We start from the raw sequence: 21794 nt of genomic DNA on the forward strand, positions 1-21794 counted from the left end.
TCGCGCTGTAAAACGCCCGACGCATAATCAAGTTCTTGAGCTTCTTTGGGGCGTTTTGACGCGCGTTTGTGGCCATAGGACACTGCAGTCAATCACACAAACGCGCGTCAAACGCGCGTTTACTATTACAAAAAACGGGCATAAAAACGCGCGTTTGAGAAACGCTCAGGTGTGAAAGCAGGGTTACAGCGAATAGGAACGCGCTGTAAAACGCTCAGGTCTGAACCCAGCCTTACACCTGATGTCTGTGGAGGGTCCACTACTGGTTTTGCCTGCAATACGTGCATTTTTGGCGCGCAGATTCCCATGCGAAAAAACCCACATAGTATTACAGTACCAGCAATGTGTATGAGATTATGCAAATGTCACGTAGACATTGCCGATTTTTTTTAGTGCGAATTTCCAAATCCCCAGCACGTCAACTATGTTTGCTGTTTTAGCTGCGGATCTCACTCTTTTCAATGGAAGGGTGAGATCTGCGGAAAAATCGCATCAAATCCGCACCAAAAAACACTGTTAGAAATTGGGGATTGCGGTGCGGGTATGCTGCAAAAACGCACAGAAATCCGCGTGGATCTTCTGTACGTTGACCTACACCCATGTGCAGCCAATCTTAGGGCTCATGCCCATGAACGTAAGGGCTCCATGTCCATAATGCGGACTGCAAACGGCGGTTCTGCAATATACGGGCACTGGCCGTGTGCACTCTGACCCACTGACTGGAACGGGTCCACGATCGGCCAAAGATAGGACATGTCTTATCTTTTGCTGAGCAGAGGCGCGGATCGGAAGCCCATGGAAACACCCCGAAGTGCTTCCGTGGGCTTTTCGGCCTCTGCAATGCAAGTCAATGGGTCGGAGTGCACACGGCCAGTGCCTGTTTGCGGTCCGCAATACGGGCACGGAGCCCTTGCGTTCATGTGCAATGAGCCCTTACAAAGAGCTGTTGTGACGAGCATCCAAACGCGGGATGGGACGCCGCTGCGCTTTCTAGGGCACATGACAAGCGCCATTCATTGCGCAGTTTTCCTCCGAATGAATCTTCTGAATTAACCCTTTCATGTTCACATCTTTCCTATCTAATATTAATCATAATAAAATGTCTGATGATGCAGCGGCTCGCCCCGGGGCGCTACTGGGCACACCCATCGGCTGCTAATACTACGGTACATTCAGAAGCAATTCATCTGTAGAGATTAGCCGGGAAATCTCTGGGAGCTTAGCCTTTCATCTGCATTAACCCTTTGCAGCGGGAGGAGTAGTAGCCTGCCAGAGACAAGAGATTACGCCGAGGCCAGCTGCTGCCCCCATCTCTTTCGCTCTCTCCTCAGCATTAATGCACGGCCCCGTTCACATAGAACAATCTCTATTTTTATAGCTCCGCCACATGGGAGCCCATTTCATCGCAGCGGCGCTATATTTATCTGTACGAACCTCTCTCTGCTGAAATATTTACTAGTATAGCCGAGGATACATTGATAGATTTCAGCAACCCACCTCAGCGTGGGTGAATATAAAGAAGGTCACTGCCTCCTAAAATTAGAAGAAAAATACAAATTCTCCATTAAAAAGAGGCCTAAAATCAGATTACAAGGGGGTTCCACCATAAAAAGAGGTCTAATATTAGATTACAGTACAGTTCTCCCTTAAAAAGAGGCCTAAAATCAGATTACAGGGGGGTTCCACCATAAAAAGAGGTCTAATATTAAATTACAGTGGAGTTCTCCCTTAAAAAGAGGCCTAAAATCAGATTACAGGAGGGTTCCACCTTAAAAAGAAGCCTAAAGCTACATTACAAGGCTTAAAATCAAGTTATTAGTTGGTTTTAAGATTTTGAGAGTTTACTCTATACCATGTTTTCTAATCTGGTCCCTTTTAGGCATATCCCAAGCAATACCTTTAAAAAATTTTGATGGGTGTAGTATTAATACCAGGGGTGGAGGGGCTATTCGAGCATTAAAGCAGCACCCTAGGCTCCACAGGAAGCAGGGGGTCATGTAAATAAAGCTCAATTACTGCATTAGGAAAAATTTTGCAATTATCAAATATACTTGGTGACTCAATTTTTCACAATTTTTAAGATCTCTGCTTCACATCAGTGAATGTGAACATCCAGAGGTGAAAAACCCTGTAGAGACCTCGCAGCTGGGGGTTTGCTACAATGGTATCCAGACTAGGTAATCCCGTGTGACTGATTGGTTGCCAGTGCTGATACATTGTAACAAGCTATCAATACAGGTACCTACTAAATGACAGCAAGCAGAGATCTTGAAAACCATGGGGAATTGATACAGAAAGATTCTGGATGTAAACAATGAAGGCGCCTACTGAATAAAAGCAAACAGAGATCTTGAAATCCATGGGGAGTTGATACAGAAAGATTATGGAAGTAAACAATGAGGACTCCTACTGAATGACAGCAAGCAGAGATCTTGAAATCCGTGGGGAGTTGATACAGAAAGATTATGGAAGTAAACAATGAGGACTCCTACTGAATGACAGCAAGCAGAGATCTTGAAAACCATGGGGAGTCGATACAGAAAGAACATGGAAGTAAATAATGAAGGTTCGACAGCAAGCAGAGATCTTGAAAACCATAGGAAATAGCATAGGAAAGTCGGGTGACAACCAATATGGCCATCATCAGAAGATTTAAAAGGGTTGTCACCCATCTTTTCCAGGCAGATTTGCCATTCAGGAGTCTACCAAAGCTGGGTGACACCTCCTTTTCTGCCTCGCTCAGTATAAGCCGAGGTGTCAAGGGTGTCCCACTGCAACCATTTTTGCCGACAGTCCCAATTTTGCCGAAACAATCCCTTGACCTATGTCTTAAAAAGGGTGGGTCTTATGCAAGCTCTGCCCGATTTCACCATTTTGGGGGGTGTTTCCTTTGCAGGGCTTGAATGCCAAATTTTACTTTTTTAACTATTGATAGTATTCTGCAAAAAAACAAGTAGTCAATTTCCCCACAGCACCTCCCCAGGTGAAATGGAGTATTACACGCAGCCCCCATTGGGCCCTCCAGAGACAGATTCCCTGGGCAGTAAATGTGAGCGGTTTGGAGGGCGTTTCCTATGTTGGGTTGGGGCTTAAATAACCCTAATTAAGTTGGCGGCTATGTATAAATCACGCACATCTATATAGAGGTCGCCCCCTAGTGGCAGAAACAAGCAGCTAAGATTTTGCCAATTTCGTGTGTGGGCAACCTATTAGACCTCAAATGTAAGCTCTAGAAAATGAAAACTTGGTTGCTGTGGACATCTCCTGCCCAAGGAATCTCTCTCCGTCTCTGGAGGACCCGATGGGGGCAGCGTGTAATACTTCATTTCCCCTGCGGAGGTGCTGTGGGGAAATAGACTAATTGCTCCTCGCAGAATATTGGTTGCTACGGGCACCAAGGCCAATTTTTCCATTAGACAGTTTTGATAAATGAGGCCCGGTGGGCCCCCGGGGACTAGCTCGTTTCGGAAATCAGGTCACCGTTACAATGCTAGGGCGCTGTTCACACCTGCATTACGTCAACCTAAATGGTAAGTGTAAATATAAAACATGAGGCATGGAAAGGGTTAATGCCTGACACCGCTGTATCCACTGACCACACCCAGCGTGAACCTTTTCTGCACTTTGCGCCTAAAGCATCTGTCGCGGCTTTGCTATTTGAGGATTTGTGAATTACAATCTCGTGATCGTCAGGAGACGAAAATAGATCAAGGGAAAAAAAAAGAAGCCTTTACCTCGTCACCGAGTGGTGAAGGATGCAGAATGTGGACGACCTGAGCCCTGCAACAAAGGGTCTATTCTTCTACTAAAAACAGTGCCACGCTGGTCCCCAGGTGAAGTGTGGTATTGCAGCTCGACTTATTCACTTCAATGGAGCTGAGCTGCAATACCAGGCACGACCCATAGACAGAGGTGGCGCTGTTTCCAGAAGAAAGTAGCCATATTTTCTAATCTGGTCTCTTTTAGGCATATCCCAAGCAATACTTTTAAAAATTCTATATGGGTGTAGTATTAATACCAGGGGTGGAGGGGCTATTCGAGCATTAAAGCAGCACCCTGGGCTCCACAGGAAGCAGGGGGTCATGTAAATAAAGCTCAATTACTGCATTAGGAAAAATTCTGCAATTATAAAAATATATTTGGTGATTCAATTTTTTACCATTTTTAAGATCTCTGCATCACATCAGTGAATGTGAACATCCAGAGGTGAAAAACCCTGTAGAGACCTCGCAGCTGAGGGTTTGCTACAATGGTATCCAGACTAGGTAATGCCGTGTGACTGATTGGTTGCCAGCGCTTATACATTGTAACAAGCTATCAATAGAGGCACCTACTAAATGACAGCAAGCAGAGATCTTGTTAACCATGGGGAGTTGATGCAGAAAGATTCAGGAAGTAAACAATGAAGGCACCTACTGAATGACAGCAAGCAGAGATCTTGAAATCCATGGGGAGTTGATACAGAAGGATTATGGAAGTAAACAATGAGGACTCCTACTGAATAAAAGCAAGCAGAGATCTTGAAAACCATGGGGAGTCGAAACAGAAAGAACATAGAAGTAAATAATGAAGGTTCGACAGCAAGCAGAGATCTTGAAAACAATTGAGAGTCGATACAGAAAGACTATTAGTCCTTTAGTAGTGATGGCCATCAATCGGTGGGGCTCTGACAGCTCAGGTGCCGAACCTGCGCGGCTCCCCCCACTGCGTAGTGGACGGATCTGGGTACTGCAGCGCGGCTCCCTGTGAAGTCTACTACTCAATGCAGGGAGCTGGGTAGTACTGGCGCTGGGTAGTACAGCTGATCGGAGGAGGTGCCCAGTCGATTAGATATTGATGGCCTATCCTGATGATAGACTGTCAATAGTAAAGCAGTGGACAACCCTTTTAATTGCAGAAATTATCATAACCTTTTAAGATCCGGGGACTAAATAAACTTGAGTTGCACCAAACGACAAACACGGCTCTGCTATATCCATACGTAAATCATGCCCCAAGGGAGATTCTTACCTGATGTTGTCAATCAGACGGTGCTGGGACTCTTCTGTGAGTATCAGGGGCAGCATATAGGCCAAACGCTCCACTTTCCTCTCCTGCGCATACTGCTTCAACAGGGCAAAGACCTGCTCCTTCAGGGCCGGCCGCTCGCCCAGGACCTCATCGAGCTGAGGAGAGGACAGAGAATCTCAGAGAAAGACTCCATCTATGTAGGACATACAGGTATACAGCATATACAGTCATGTGAAAAAATTAGGACACCCTTTGAAAGCATGTGGTTTTTTGTAACATTTTTAATAAAAGGTTATTTCATCTCCGTTTCAACAATACAGAGAGATTAAAGTAATCCAACTAAACAAAGAAAACTGAAGAAAAGTCTTTTCAAGATCTTCTGTAAATGTCATTCTACAAAAATGCCTATTCTAACTGAGGAAAAAGATAGGACACCCTTGCCCCTAATAGCGAGTGTTACCTCCTTTGGCTGAAATAACTGCAGTGAGACGGTTCTTGTAGCCATCTACCAGTCTTCGACATCGGTCTGAGGAAATTTTACCCCACTCCTCAATGCAGAACTTTTTCAGCTGTGAGATGTTTGAGGGGTTTCTTGCACGTACAGCCCTTTTCAAGTCACCCCACAGCATCTCAATGGGATTCAAATCTGGACTTTGACTTGGCCATTCCAGGACTCTCCATTTCTTCTTTTTCAGCCAATCTTTGGTTGATTTACTAGTATGTTTTGGGTCATTGTCATGTTGCATGGTCCAGTTCCGCTTCAGCTTTAATTTTCTAACTGATGGTCTCACATGTTCTTCAAGCACCTTCTGATACACAGTAGAATTCATCGTGGATTCTATGATGGTGAGCTGACCAGGTCCTGCTGCAGCAAAGCAGCCCCAAACCATGACACTTCCACCTCCATGCTTCACAGTTGGTATGAGGTTCTTTTCTTGGAATGCTGTGTTTGGTTTACGCCAAACATGTCCTCTGCTGTTGTGTCCAAATAATTCAATTTTGGACTCATCTGTCCAAAGAACATTATTCCAGAAGTCCTGGTCTTTGTCAACTTTATCTCTGGCAAATGTCAGTCTGGCCTCGATGTTTCTCTTGGAAAGCAAAGGTTTCCTCCTTGCACACCTCCCATGCAAGTTAAACTTGTACAGTCTCTTTCTGATTGTAGAGGCATGTACTTCTACATCAACAGTAGCCAGAGCCTGCTGTAGTTCTCGAGATGACACTTTAGGGTTTTTGGAGACCTCTTTTAGCATCTTGCGGTCTGCTCTTGGGGTGAACTTGCTGGGGCGACCAGTCCTGGGCATGTTGGCAGTTGTTTTGAAAGCCCTCCACTTGTAGACCATCTTCCGGACAGTGGAATGGCTGATTTCAAAATCTTTTGAGATCTTTTTAAATCCCTTCCCAGACTCATAGGCTGCTACAATCTTTTTTCTGAAGTCCTCTGACAGCTCTTTTGCTCTCACCATGGTGCTCACTCTCACTTCAACAGTCAGGAGCACACCAAACTAAATGTCTGAGGTTTAAATAGGGCAAGCCTCATTCAACATGCAGAGTAACGATCTACTAATTATGTGCACCTGGTGTGATATACCTGTGTGAGATCTGAGCCAATTTAAGAGGGAATACATGTGAGGGTGTCCTATCTTTTTCCTCAGTTAGAATAGGCATTTTTGTAGAATGACATTTACAGAAGATCTTGAAAAGACTTTTCTTCAGTTTTCTTTGTTTAGTCGGATTACTTTAATCTCTCTGTATTGTTGAAACGGAGATGAAATAACCTTTTATTAAAAATGTTACAAAAAACCACATGCTTTCAAAGGGTGTCCTAATTTTTTCACATGACTGTATGTATACTCTGCAGGGTACAACTGTGCCATATGACCAGCAGAAAAATCTAATATAAAGGAGTACTCCGACATGCCAATCAGTCAGAAAGGGGACACCGGGGAGGGGCTTCAGAGCAGAGGAATCCGACCGCACATACAGTGCAACATTTGTATACCTATGTTTCTTTAAAGGGGTTGACTGAGATTTTGATATTGAAGGCCTATCTTAAAGGGTAACTGTCATATTTTTATTTTTTATTTGCTAGTTTATTAGAGCTAGGCATGTATACCTGAGTAAGTCTGTCAGTGATTATCAAAATATCTGTAATTACCTTATAATAACAGCTTTCATTAATGTCCTCTGTCCCTTTCCATTGCTACCTTAAAAGAGATTGCTAAGTCTTTTCTGTCTTCCCTTCAGTGTAAACAGAAGACAGAGGGGCGGTCCTCCACACTGCATGCCTGTGTGTAGATAGTATCAGGTTTCAGAGTGAGGAGGCGTGTCTCTCAGTAGTCCAATCTGATTGGCTGGCAGGAAGCTGCTAAAGTAAATGTGTATGTGAAGTGAGGGAAGGTAGTTTGGGCCTCAGAACTGGCAGAGGAGCCATCTTTAGGAAAGTCCTCATATTGTAGGGTTCAAAACAGCCGTAACGAAGGAAAAAGCTCAAGGAAACAGTGGTATGTGAAGAAATTAAAGACTGTTTCATGCATAATGCTGTGGCAGCAGTAACATGTGCTCAAATTGATTTTTGGATGAAAACATGACAGTTACCCTTTAAGGACAGATCATCAATATCTGATCGGGGTTGGTCCGCTCCCGGTCGTGGAGCTCTGGTGAGCTGCTGTCTCCTCAGCACAGCGCCCTCCACTGTATAGTGGCCGTGCTTGGTATCGCAGCTCAGTCCCTTTCACTTAATTGGGACCAGACTGCACCAAGGTCATTAATATCAAAATCTCAGACGACCCCTCCACACTGATGTTTTTTTTTTATAGACATTTTCTCATTGACTTTTCTACAGGAAAAAAAAATAAAGGCTGGGAAAAAAAAAACATTTGTGACTAATAAAACACCACCCCAAAAAATGCTTGTAAAAAATGCATGAATTTTACAGCAGCCATTGTGGCCACCACTAGAGGGAGCTCACCACAGACAGGTTTATCATTGAGTTCAATGGGAACCCCGACCACTATGAAGATATATTATAACCCTGATCAGTGCAGCATTTAGGACCTCTTTAGGTTAATCCTGGGTAAACAGGGACCTGACTTGTGCAGTTAGCACCTGAGGGAACCCAAATACTATGTGCCATTCATAACACTGATGCCCTCTTATGTGCTGGGGGGAAGGAATCCTTAACGTCTTGCCTGCTGACTTCTGATCCTGACACTTGTAACTTTGTCATTCACAGTCACTCTTGTACCACTACCATCTGAATGCTGGTTCTTGTAGTGCACCTGCCACTGATCAAGGCCTATCCAGACCTAATGGGTAGCCTGCAGCACTATGGGGAGTGGTGTAAGGACAAGGTTATAAAAACACGGCTGCTTTCTTCTTAAAACAGCGCCTGTCACGGCCAGTTCTGTGAGAAGGTCTGACAGACGTTCTTCTCTACCTCTTGCATGATGTTCTTTGTTTTGGTTTCACTTTCTCATCTCATTTCCTTCTCCCAGGTGTCACCTATTTAGACTAATCCTCTTTCCTTTATATTCCCTCCCATACTGCCTCACTTTGCGGTTTATACTGCTTCCTGGTTTAAAGTGTTCATTGCTGGAGGCTTCTGCTGCTGCTTGTTCAGATAAGTCCTTTCATGTATTGTGTTTCCTTGCTGGCTTGATTCTAGGTGACCCTGACTCCCTCCGTATGAAGTGCAGAGAGCTGGTGGTCGTGTCCCCTCACTATTATAGGGTTTTCTGGTGTCACACAGTCTTAGGTACGTGGGCATGCAATCGTCTACCTTTGAGACCCTTGTATGTGCTTAGCAGTCAGGGTGAGCTCTTAGGGTTTTATAGGGGTCACCTATATGCTCCTTAGTTTGGGATCAAGCCAGTCGGACGTTTATTCACAACTTCCAGCTATCTGCAACATCATCCGTGAAGTGAATGGTGGTCCACGATCCCCATGCGGTGGGCCACGGTCGGTGCCCGTGCATTGCGGACCGCAATCTGCGGTCCACAGCACTAGGCATGAGCTTCACACGGTCGTGTGAACGAGCCCTTAAGCAGAGCGAAGGCTTACCCTGTATGGACACTGTGTGGTGCTTCATGTGTGTGGACAAAGTGGACAACCCCTTTAAATACAGCAGAGCTGCAGCCCCGGATCGTGAGCTTTCTGATGGCTGTGCTATTTTCTGCTTCTGAAATGACATTCTTCACAATCCCATTTTGTATTCAGCGAGAAATTCTTTGAGAATCGCAGCATGAAAAATGTTCTCGAAGCCTAAAAGGGAAAAAAATCACCTTGTAGGAGATAAAGGGGGGCCCCGTAACCAGTGACAACCCCGGGGGGAATGCAGAGTGTTACTGATATAACAGAGGCTGGGGCCAGAAGCACGTGAGCCCACCACAGCCGTGACTGGCATCTGAAATGCTGCAGAAGCTCTTGGGAGTCGGGGCTGTCAATCACTTAAAGGGGTCGGCCCACAAAAAATATTCTACATTTTACAAACCAGCACCTGGGTCTGAATACTTTTCTAATTGCATGTCATAAAAAATGTAGTATCTGTATAGCGCCACCTGCTGTTAGTTTTTTTTCTCATTTCTTTGTCCGGCTCACTGAGATGGCGGCACATGCTCAGTTCCATGCTTCAGCTGCCTCCTGAGCTGTGATAGGGAGAGCTGCAAAAGAAAGGACACGCCCCTGGGCTGCTGCAGAAAGGACACGCCCTTGGCTGCTGTAGAAAGGACACGCCCCTGGGCTGCTGTAGAAAGGACACGCCCATGGGCTGCTGCAGAAAGGACACGTCCTGGGCTGCTGTAGAAAGGACACGCCCCTGGGCTGCTGCAGAAAGGACACTCCCCTTGAGCTAGTTTGATATAAATCTAGCCGAGCAATGAATGGGGAGATCTCCGGATCCTTGTGAGGTACAGGACTGGTTCTAGCTTTGTTAGAATGAGATTGTCATGTCCTAGATGATGTCTGATTTTTATTTTTCACACTAGTCATGGGATAACCCTTTTAATACTGGTTAAAGGGAACTCTTTACATTTTACAAGAGCTAGGGGGCGCACTTGCACCCCTTCAAGGAACCTTCTATGTACCCAGATTCCAAACTACAGGTACTATTCCTGGTGTTCTCTCCCTTGTCCTAAAAGAGGTTCTGCCATGAAAAATATTGTGCAGTTTTCAAACCAGCACCTGGATCTGAATACTTTTGTAATTGCATGGAATTAAAAAATTAGTGTAGCCACTGAGTTATTCAATGAAATATGTGTATAGCGCCACCTGCTGTTTGTTCTCTTCCTTACTTCTTTGCCCAATTTGCTGAGGTGCTCAGTTCCATCCTTCAACTGCCTATTGAGCTGTAATAGGGAGAGAGCTGCAGTAGAAAGGAAACACCCCCCATGAGTTGCAGCAGAAAGGACACACCCATGAGCTGCCAGCTTGATAGAAATCTAGCAGGACAATTGGAGCAATGAATGGGGAGATCTCTGGACCCATGTGAGGTACAGAGATGGTTCTAGCTTTGTTAGAAAGAGGTTGTCATGGACTATATGATGTCTGATTTTCATTTTTTACATCAATCATGGCAGAACCCCTTAAAATCTCAACAATTTGGGGGAGCCCCGGGAGACATAGTCACGTTAGTAATGTCGGTCAGACATTACTGGCTGCATCAGCTCAAGCTCCAGGGGGCAGTACATGGTGACTAATTTGGGGCACTGGACAAACTTTTTATCAGGGCAAATGCACATTAGATAGCTGTTGGCGAAACACTCCTTCCACCTCTCCTGCTCCTCTCATTCACATGCATGCCCAGCCCAGCCCAGCATGCATATGTATTAATGTGAAGAGGGGAGAAAGCCGCTGCTAGACTCCTCTAACAAAAGGATCAGACAGATTAAATCCAACATGTCCGATCCTTATATCCCTTGACCAGAGAGAGTCAAGGGAGGACCCCCCGGGGTCTATGCAGTACAGGGACACTGTATTGACACTGTCAGATGTCAGGGGGGAGTCGGGAGGCCGCCATATACATTAGATTAGGTCAGTCGGTTTAGCCGTAACACACGTAATTTTATAGGGCCAGCTTAAGACTGAGCAAAGTATGGCGCTATTTGCTGCCACTATATGATCTATGAGGGCGCTATATGGTGCTATAAAAGCAAAGTAAGAGATTGTGTAGTTAATGCTATGTTTCACATAGACACAGTATGACAGTATGTGGACAACGTATGGCAGTTGTGGAAATAGAGCATGCACTGGGTATCAGGGCAATACATGGCACTAACAGTATCTATTTAATGGGTGCTGTATGTGTGGTGTAAGCATCTGGGTACAGGACCATTTATCCATCCACTGTGCAGCTATATGGCGGTGTAAACATGGTCATTGCTAGGGCATAGCTCAGAGATGTAGGAGGCGTGCCACAGTCTCAGCATACGTCCACATGGGATAAATTTTGGTGCAGAAAATCTGCCGTGGATTTTGCTGCAGATCCACGCTGAACCTGCAACGTAATCTGCATGCTGTTTTTGCCATGGAATACACCCTGTGCGCTGCAATGGGCAGCATTAAAGGGCATCTGTCAGCAAATTTGTCCCTATGAGACTGGCTGACCCGTTACATGTGCGCTTGGCAGCTGAAGGCATCTGTGTTGGTCCCATGTTCCTATGTGCCCGCATTGCTGAGAAAAATTATGTTTTATTATATGCAAATGAGCCTCTAGGAGCAACGGGGGCGTTGCCGTTACACCTAGAGGCTCAGCTTTCTCTGCAGCTTTGATTGACAGGACCAGGCAGTGAAAGCATCATCACACCTGGAGCTGTCAATCAAATTAGAGAGGGCGTGACAGTTGCAGAGAGAGCAGAGCCTCTAGGTGTAATGGTAACGCCCCCATTGCTCCTAGAGGCTCATTTGAATATATAAAAACTTCATTTTTTTCGGCAATGCGGGCACGTATGGACATGGCACCAACACAGATGCCAAGTGCACATAACAGGTAACAGGTCAACCAGTGTCATAGGCACAAAACTGCTGACAGATGCTCTTTAAGTAACACCCGCCGCACTGGTCAATGTATATACGCTGTGGACTTTTTAACCAGGGAGTGGACAGGGTCTGCTATACTATCATACACTATAATGGCCCAAGGTATAGGGTTTGCACTGGGGGCCCCAGTATTTCATGCTAAGCCTCTGACGTGTGTCTTAAAGCAACCCTCTGTGAGGGGAAGCCGCAGGCATACAGCACTTGAGCGTGCGTTATTTAATAATTCGTGTCCGCCACTCGCCCCGGGAGACGGCCTGCGAGCTCCTGGCAGATTTCACACTGGTTGTCTCATTTACAAGTCATTACCATGTCAATAGAGTCATTACGCCGCCGCAAATCATCTGGCGTCCATTTCCCCTGCCCGCAGTAAATCATCCGCCTAATAGACTATATCGTGCTCATTTTGCGCATGGGGGCAACGATCCTTACGGTGATGGTGCATGTGGGTATTAAAGGGGTTGTTCACCTGGGACTACCTCTGCCCTTACAGGGTGTCTAAACATCATACAGGTTCTCCTCTTAGAGCTGTAGCAATAGGGGTCACTAGTTGCAGCCAGGACTCAAAAAACAAGTATTATAAATGTCCCCTGATGGGGTGGGGGCCCTGTTTAGGGTTGCCACCTTTCCCAACAAAAAATACCAGCCAAGTTAAGCCACACCCCAAAGCGGGTTGGTTGTGGAGCGTGGCTTAACACGGGGTGTTAAGTCGTTATCATACTGTGGCTCCCAATAATATTAATACCCCCAGTAATAGTAATGCCCCCATTAGTGCACCCCAGAATTAATGCCCCCCATTAGTGCCTCTAAGTGAGAGTAATGGGCCCATTAGTGCCCCCCCAGTAAAAATAATGCCCCCCATTAGTGCCCCCCCAGTAAAAATAATGCCCCCCTTAGTGTCCCCAGTAAGAATAATGCCCCCATTAGTGCACCTCAGAATAAATGCCCCCATTAGTGCCCCCAGTTAGAACAATGTATTGCCCCCCATTAGTGCCCTCAGTTAGAACAATGCCCCCATTAGTGCCCCTTCTCTAATGGGCTCCTCCATTTGCTCACGCCACTGTGAACGCCCCCTGCTGACTGGAAGCTGAGGACCTGCGCTCCAGCGTGATGACGTCTCACAGGTCCTGTCCTCCAGTCAGCAGAGGCGAGTGTTTTTTTTATTTTTATTATTAACACCTGGGGGGGATTAAAGGCTGCATTAATAAGCGCTAGTTAGTAGCAGGAAAATGCCGGCACAGGCAGGGCCTCTAAAACACCGGCCGGGTGGCAACCCTAGTCCTGTTACGGATTTTGCAAAACATGAAAGCTGCACTGTGATTGGTTGCTATGGGCAGCACCTTTACATCCCAGCTAAATTGATGAAACAGAAAATAAAACTGCCTGTTGCACACAGCGACCAATCACAGCGCAGCTTTCATTTTTCACTGCGCTCTCAAAGGATAAAAGATGCGCTGTGATTGGTTGCTACGGGCAACACCTTTACATTACAGAAAAATTTATGAAACTAAAAGTAAAACTGCCTGTTGCCCACAGCGACCAATCACAGTGCAGCTTTTTTCAGAGACAGTCTGGGCAAATTTGCGATCTCCCAGTCAAAAAATGCGCAGGGCTAGTGTAAACTCGCCCATAAATGGCTGTTCCCAAGCAGGGTTGGGTGCGGGGCTTATATGCTCTGATTTTACTAATGTTGGTAAGTATGGATTGGTTGCTACGGGCAACACTTTTACATCACAGAAAAATTGATGAAACTGAAAGTAAAACTGCCTGTTGCCCATAGCAACCAATTACAGTGCAGGTTTCATTTCTCATTGAGCTCTCAAGGAATGAAAGCCGCGCTGTGATTGGTTGGTACGGGCAACATCTTTCCCATTAAAGAACCATACCTTTTGGTTAAATTCCTGAGCTTTGAGCCTCTGGGCTTGGCTTGTAGTCTCCGATCTGCTTCCGCTTGCACTGTACACCCTGCTGTGCCTCTGCCTCCGACTGATACACAGGATGCCAAGCTGTATTACATCCCCCCCACTGGAGGAGATCATCCGGGACGCCTCCGTTAGATCTGTCACTTGGACCTCATTAATTTCAAGGAGTAAATCTCCGGTTCTAACCCCGGCGTAGGAGGCAGGTGATCCAGGGGCCACGCTGGCCACCAGCAGAGGTCTACCATCACTGAGTGTGAGGCCAAGCTCCTCCTGTGCTCCTCTGGACACTTCCACATACTGGACTCTTGATATGACTCCAATACTTGGCGGCACATTAAGACACTCCTGACCCAGTCCGGTCAGAGCTTCACAGGTCAGGGATGACACCGGCCTTCCTTCTACTTCCAAAATCTGGTCTCCAGGCTTCAGTCCAGCAGCATAGGCGCTGCTTCCATCCTCCACCCATAAGATGTAACAGGGACCAGAACCGCCGAGTCCAAAGCCAAATGCCTCTGGCCACCCTTCATTAGTGACCGGCATTGATAGAACTGTGAAGACAGAGAAGTTCAGATGTTAAAGGAGGTCGTACGCTGAGCAACAAGCCAATCACAAAATGTCCTCCTGGTAGGACCTCCAAAGATTAGCTGTAATCTGTGGGGAAATCTTGGCAGCAAGAGTTCAACTTCCCTGCAGCGCCTCCAGAGGGGAAACAAAGTATTACACAATGCTCACTGAAACCAATGGATTGTCCATGTAACACCAGAAAGGACAGATCGTCTAAATCAGGCATGCTCAACCTGCGGCCCTCCAGCTGCTGCAAAACTACAACTCCTAGCATGCCCGAACAGCCTACAGCTATCAGCCTACAGCAGGGAATTGTGGGATTTGTAGTTTTACAACAGCTGGAGGCCCGCAGGTTGAGCATGCCTGCTCTAGAGAAAGTGACGGTCTATCTAACCACCCTCCACTTAGGCCAAGAGATGAGGATCCTGAACGGAGGACTCCGAATTACCCAATAGGATCATCTGCTATATACATCTGCTGTGGGCCCTTTAAAGCACACAACTTAGATTGGGGGGGAAAAATACTGGTAACAACCCATAAAGGATGAAGACCATGTCAGAAGAAGATGGGACACCATTAGTCAGACCATGGTTCTGCATGGATAAAGAGATACTTATATCCTTTATTCAAAAGGCAGACATCGAGCCGCAAAGTCAATGGCCTCCAAATATGAGTCCCAAGTCCTCTACTGGCAACTCTTGGGCTAGGGTCTACCCAGACCCTGATAGACCATGGGCATAACTACAGCCATAGCACTTGCTATGGGGCCCTGAGGTTGAGGGGGCCCTATCAGGTGCAAGAACATTGTACCTTCTTGAGGAGAATAACAATATGATTGATTTTGTGAAAAGGTTCAATATTCTCGGCTCAAAGTGTCACACTCTAGTCAGCTAATTAATCCATACCCCCTGAGCAAAGGGTACCTCAAAATTGTGACTTTGGAGTTTTTATAAGCTGTAAGCCATAATCATCCAAATTATAACAAATAAAGGCTTGGAATATCTCGCTTTGCCTGTAAGGAGTCTCATATGTTTCACCTTTTAAGTTGCATTACTAAAATATATGAACTTTGCACGATATTCTAATTTTTCGAGTTTCACCTGTAGATACACCTCTGTTATAGACCTTAGATATACATGTACTTACCTACAAATACACAATTGAACCTATACCAAAGACACCAAGGAAAAATACTATTGAGCACCTGGATATTGATAAAGGTTTTACTACTTGAACTGTGAAGAACCCTTTCCTATAATGATCATTAAAAGGAACCTGCCAGCCCCCCTCCCAAACCACCACCCACCTGTTGTCCATTTACAATGATAGATCTTCTATCTCCTGGTCATTGAAGAGAAATAACTTTGACTGTTGCCTTCAGACGCCAGTAAAGAGTCATGGGGGCGGAGCCGCTCTACCAAGGAGTCATGCTGGCCGGTTGTCCACCTTGCTTGATGTGCAGTGAAGAACGATAGAGTGGCACCATTGGAGAAGGCCTGAGATGATGTTGTCATGTTGTGGGACGTTAACCAATCCTTGTGGTGGACTGATTAGCCTGACTATCATAAGGATGGCTCCACCCACATGACTCCTTACTGGTGTCTCAATGCATCAAAGTTCTTTATCTTCATTATGCAGAATTGGACAGAAGGTCCCCTTTCCTCCACGTGCAAAGGATATTCAGGAAGAACGGCAATCACCATCTTAGACGGGTGTAATATGGCAAAAGAGGTAAGATCTCCTATATTAGGGGTCAGCAACCTTCAGCACTCCATCTGCTGTGAAACTACAACTCCCAGTATGCACACTTCCTCGGCTGTTCTTGTAACTCCCATAGAATTGAATGGAGCATGCTGGGAGTTGTAGTTTCAGAACAGCTGGAGTGCCGGAGGTTCCTGATCCCTCTGATATAGGGTCAGCTAGAGGGAAAGTCACTTACGGAACGGACACTTCTGCGTCATTAGATGAAGAGGTCCAAAGTACGGTCCAGGCACTTGGCAACGGTTCACCTAGCAGGTAGGTACGGTGACTGGCACATAGGTTGTCAAAGTACATTTATACCCAGAAAATGCCAAGATGAAGAAGAAAATGATGACTGGACAGACGTAAGATACGTCTCACAATGGATGACTCCCGGCTCAGAGCGCAGACAGCTTACGGCATTATCAGCTTGGCTGCACAGTAAGTAAGCTTAATTAGTCGGGGGGGTTAATGGGCCATGACATGGAAACACCCTGGGCGCTGGGCTTATACATTTTACTTATACAATTCTATTTGCACTGACCCTGTATAGCGGCATACATGTCCATATTATAGTGCTGCCATATGGTGCCTCTGTGCAGCACCCCACAGAAGCAATGACTAGGCTGTTATAGGCCTCATGTATACTGCCATATTCAGATCCGTGTTGTATGGCACCCATGGACTGCTATGGGCCCAATGGGGCATCTGATTTTATACAACAAATGCCAATATACAATATACAACAAATGCCATATTACGGCGTTATTCTCATGGAGGCCGCATATAATAAAGTCCCATAGGGAGTCCATGGATTGGACGTATTATCCCGCATGCTCCCGGGGACTAAGCAGATAATATAATTCCTCGTCCTTGAGTTAGCCATTGTAACAGGGACTACAAGGCGACAGCATTAAAGCTAGAGGTGGAAGCAGGGAAGAACACAAGCAGGATTCCTAGAACTTAGACCCCCCCTCCACTGCCACACAGCCATCCAGCTAAAGTGCAACTACCATATTTTCCCTAAATAAAGTATATTACAAAAATGTTCCCTATCCAAAAAAATGACAGTCACAACTTTAAATGATAAAATGGTTTCTTCCAACAGCCGCCACTAGAGGGAGCTCTTTACATACAAAGTAATTACAGCTAAAGGGGACATTCCTATTTTATACAGGCTTAAAGGGGTTATCCAATTCTAAAAATTCCCGGGCCCCTCCTATAGATCATACTTACTCTGCTCCCCGACACCTGCGTCACTCCGGATCCTTGCACGAACGCCGCTGCATCTCCCCCGTCGAGCGGATCAAAATATCTGGCAACGAGGGGTGCAGCCAATAGCAGGCCGCAACGGTGACCAGCCTCCCTAGCATCATGGGTGGCAGCCGTGCAGGAATCCGGAGTGACGCAGGTGCCGGGAGCGGGGTAAGTAGGATCTATAGGAGAGGCCCAGGCATTGTGGGGGCATTTTTAGAATTGGATAATCCCTTAAATCTCTGTATAAGTAAAAATAAAGTTCTTCAACTTTCCAATATACTTTGTGTTTCACTTTTTCACCATTTTCAAGATCTATGCTTGCTGTCAGTGAACGAGAGAAAACTGTTTACATTCCGAGACTGAAAACCTGTACACAGCTAGTTCTGCTCTCTGCAAGGAATGAAATACAACTGTATCTAGTCTAGACAATGCTCTGTGACCTACACAGCCCCCAGACCGATACACTGTAACAAACTATCAGCCAGAATGTTGCAGTTGCTGATATGTTTAGCTCACACAGCATGTCCCTCCAACACTCAGTGCTCCCAAAGCAGTATCTAACGCAGTACCCACATAGTACCTGCCACAGTACCCTTAAGATAGTTTGTTGCAGAATTCACATAGTACCTGTCATAGTGCCCCTTATAATAGTGCCTGTCAAAGTACCCAGAGTACCTACTACAGTGCCCCTTATGATAGTACTTGTCAACTGTCAAAGTTCCCAGAGTACCTACCACAATCCCCTATGATAGTGCCTGTCAAAGTACCCAGAGTACCTACCACAATGCCCCATGTTAGTGCCTGTCAAAGTACCCAGAGTACCTACCACAGTGCCCCCTATGATAGTACTTGTCAACTGTCAAAGTACCCAGAGTACCTACCATAATGCCCCATGTTAGTGCCTCTCAAAGTACCTAGTGTACCTATCACAGTGCCCCCTATGATAGTACTTGTCAACTGTCAAAGTACCCAGAGTACCTACCACAATGCCCCATGATAGTGCCTGTCAAAGTTCCCAGATTACCTACCACAATGCCCCATGATAGTGCCTGTCAAAGTACCTAGAGTACCTACAAAAATGCCCCATGTTAGTGCCTGTTAAAGTACCCAGAGTACCTACTACAATGCCCCATGATAGTGCCCGTCAAAGTGCCCAGAGTACCTACCACAAGGCTCCATCATAGTGCCCATAAAAGTACCCAGAGTACCTGCCTCAGTGCCCCTATATTAGTGCCTGTCAAAGAACCCAGAGTAGCTGGCATAGTGCCCTCTATGATAGTACTTGTCAACTGTCAGAGTACCTACAACAATGCCCCATGTTAGTGCCTGTTAAAGTACCCAGAGTACCTACCACAATGCCCCATGATAGTGCCTGTCAAAGTGCCCAGAGTATCTACCACAATGCCCCATCACAGTGCCTGTCAAAGTACCCAGAAAACCTGCCATAGTGCCTGTCAAAGTACCTGCCACAGTGCCCCTATAATACAGTCTGTCAAAGTACCCAGAGTACCTACCATAGTGCCCCCTTTAATAGTGCCTGTCAAAGTACTCAGTAAATGCCTCAGTGCCTATGATAGTACCTGTCAAAGTACCCAGAGTAGCTGGCACAGTGTCCCCTATAATAGTGCCTGTCAAAGAACCCAGAGTACCTACCACAGTGACCCTATGATACTACCTGTCAAAGTACCTAGAGTACCTGCCACAGTGCCCCTATGATAGTGCCTGTCAAAGTACCCAGAGTACCCACCACAGTGCCCCATGATAGTTCCTGTCAAAGTACCTAATGTACCTACTACAGTGCACCCTATAATAGTGCCTGTCAAACTACCAAGAGTACCCACCACAGTGCCCCATGATAGTCTCTGTCAAAGTAACCAGAGTACATGCCACAGAGCCCCTAAGACAGTGCCTGTCCCAAACCCCACACAGTACCTGCCATAGTGTCCATGTTAAAATGCCTCCCACTGTGTCCACATAGCACCTACCACACTAAGCTGAAGACTGGGACAGAGACCCTCTAAGACCTGCAATCATCTCTCCAGGAGGTGACCTCCATGTCTTACCTGCAGGACTCCAGGACCAGGGAGCAGAGAGGCTCCGAGTGCCTGAGTAGTAGAAGAACAGCGCGGGTTTTGTATCAATTACACCCCGGAGAGAAGGGAGTTTCTATAACAAGCGCTCTGGTTGCCTTGAAACCCAATCAACCATTCATTAGGAAGGAAGCTTGAGTGATATGCTGCTGACAGGGAGGGGAGCAGTGCCAGAAACTAGGACCCTGCACAGATATATGGGCAGCAAGACCACAGCTTCATGTCCACAGGGGGCGGTATTATAGTAGTTATATTCTTGTACATAGGAGCAGTATTATAGTAGTTATATTCTTGTACATAGGAGCAGTAATATAGTAGTTATATTCTTGTACATAGGAGCAGTATTATAGTAGTTATATTCTTGTACATAGGAGCAGTATTATAGTAGTTATATTCTTGTACATAGGAGCAGTATTATAGTAGTTATATTCTTGTACATAGGAGGCAGTATTATAGTAGTTATATTCTTGTACATAGGAGCAGTATTATAGTAGTTATATTCTTGTACATAGGAGCAGTATTATAGTAGTTATATTCTTGTACATAGGAGCAGTATTATAGTAGTTATATTCTTGTACATAGGTGGCAGTATTATAGTAGTTATATTCTTCTACTTAGGAGCAGTATTATAGTAGTTATATTCTTGTACATAGGAGCAGTATTATAGTAGTTATATTCTCGTACATAGGAACAGTATTATAGTAGTTATATTCTTGTACATAGGAGCAGTATTATAGTAGTTATATTCTTGTACATAGGAGCAGTATTATAGTAGTTATATTCTTATACATAGGAGGCAGTATTATAGTAGTTATATTCTTATACATAGGAGGCAGTATTATAGTAGTTATATTCTTGTACATAGGAGCAGTATTATAGTAGTTATATTCTTGTACATAGGAACAGTATTATAGTAGTTATATTCTTGTACATAGGAGCAGTATTATAGTAGTTATATTCTTGTACATAGGAGCAGTATTATAGTAGTTATATTCTTCTACTTAGGAGCAGTATTATAGTAGTTATATTCTTGTACATAGGGGCAGTATTATAGTAGTTATATTTTTGCACATAGGAGACAGTATTATAGTAGTTATATTCCTGTACATAGGAGCAGTATTATAGTAGTTATATTCTTGTACATAGGAGCAGTATTATAGTAGTTATATTCTTGTACATAGGAGGCAGTATTATAGTAGTTATATTCTTGTACATAGGAGGCAGTATTATAGTAGTTATATTCTTGTACATAGGAGGCAGTATTATAGTAGTTATATTCTTGTACATAGGGGCAGTATTATAGTAGTTATATTCTTGTACATAGGAGCAGTATTATAGTAGTTATATTCTTGTACATAGGAGGCAGTATTATAGTAGTTATATTCTTGTACATAGGGGCAGTATTATAGTAGTTATATTCTTGTACATAGGAGCAGTATTATAGTAGTCATATTCTTGTACATAGGAGCAGTATTATAGTAGTTATATTCCTGTACATAGGAGCAGTATTATAGTAGTTATATTCCTGTACATAGCTGGCAGTAGTTATTATTACAGTAATTATATTTTACAGAAAGGCCCATTAAAATATAGCCCTCTGGCGGCCTGCAGGCATTACCAGGGGAGTTTACAACAAGTACTCAGTAAGCTCCCTCTAGTGGCGACGTCAGGCAGTATGAATTTACTATTTTAACTATTCGGATCTATGCCAGCATGGTAAGTAAACCCATCTGTCATAAAGTACGATAAGACTTGATTTGGATCTGATGCTGGAATACTTGGCGCTATGTGTGACAGGAGACGAGTTATTGTTCTGCTACGTCTTTTATCAAGTGTATTTTTGTCTGCAGCAAAGGTAACGTGAGAAGATGAAGATGTCACTCTTAGATAAGAGACTCAGGTGTCCGGGGACGCACACACAAGCGCCGAGTGTCACTAAGGGAATTGTAATAGCAGCGGACAGTACTCCGCTACAGCCATGAGGGCACTATGGCACTAAGCTGTGTACACCCCAACGCCAGTATTATAGCTGGCTTTGCACATGGCTATCTTGTGCTCCTGACTACAGTCTGCCATCTTTAAGTATGTATGGTATGTTATCATCAATTGCAGCTCCTACTTGTTGATGGTTTCCAGGTAGATAAACAGATTATTTCATAAAAATTAGGTTCTACCACTT

General features: G+C 45.1%; 1 protein-coding gene across 3 annotated transcripts in view; it reads right to left on the bottom strand.

The window, feature by feature from the left end:
* LOC122944525 (Grid2 interacting protein) overlaps positions 1 to 14504 on the bottom strand; it is a 70939-nt gene extending 56435 nt beyond the window's left edge. For 2 of the 3 annotated variants that reach the window (XM_044302908.1, XM_044302907.1), the window contains exons 1-2: positions 13929 to 14504; positions 5011 to 5165 (exon numbers count right to left, since the gene is read on the bottom strand). In XM_044302908.1, coding sequence (XP_044158843.1) covers positions 5011 to 5165; positions 13929 to 14504 — 731 coding nt within the window. The remainder of the gene's footprint in view (positions 1 to 5010; positions 5166 to 13928) is intronic. The other variant, XM_044302909.1, reaches the window with a different exon arrangement.
* Between the last annotated feature and the right edge of the window lie 7290 nt (positions 14505 to 21794).

Source organism: Bufo gargarizans, chromosome 8, assembly GCF_014858855.1.
Source record: "Bufo gargarizans isolate SCDJY-AF-19 chromosome 8, ASM1485885v1, whole genome shotgun sequence".
Classification (NCBI taxonomy): domain Eukaryota; kingdom Metazoa; phylum Chordata; class Amphibia; order Anura; family Bufonidae; genus Bufo; species Bufo gargarizans.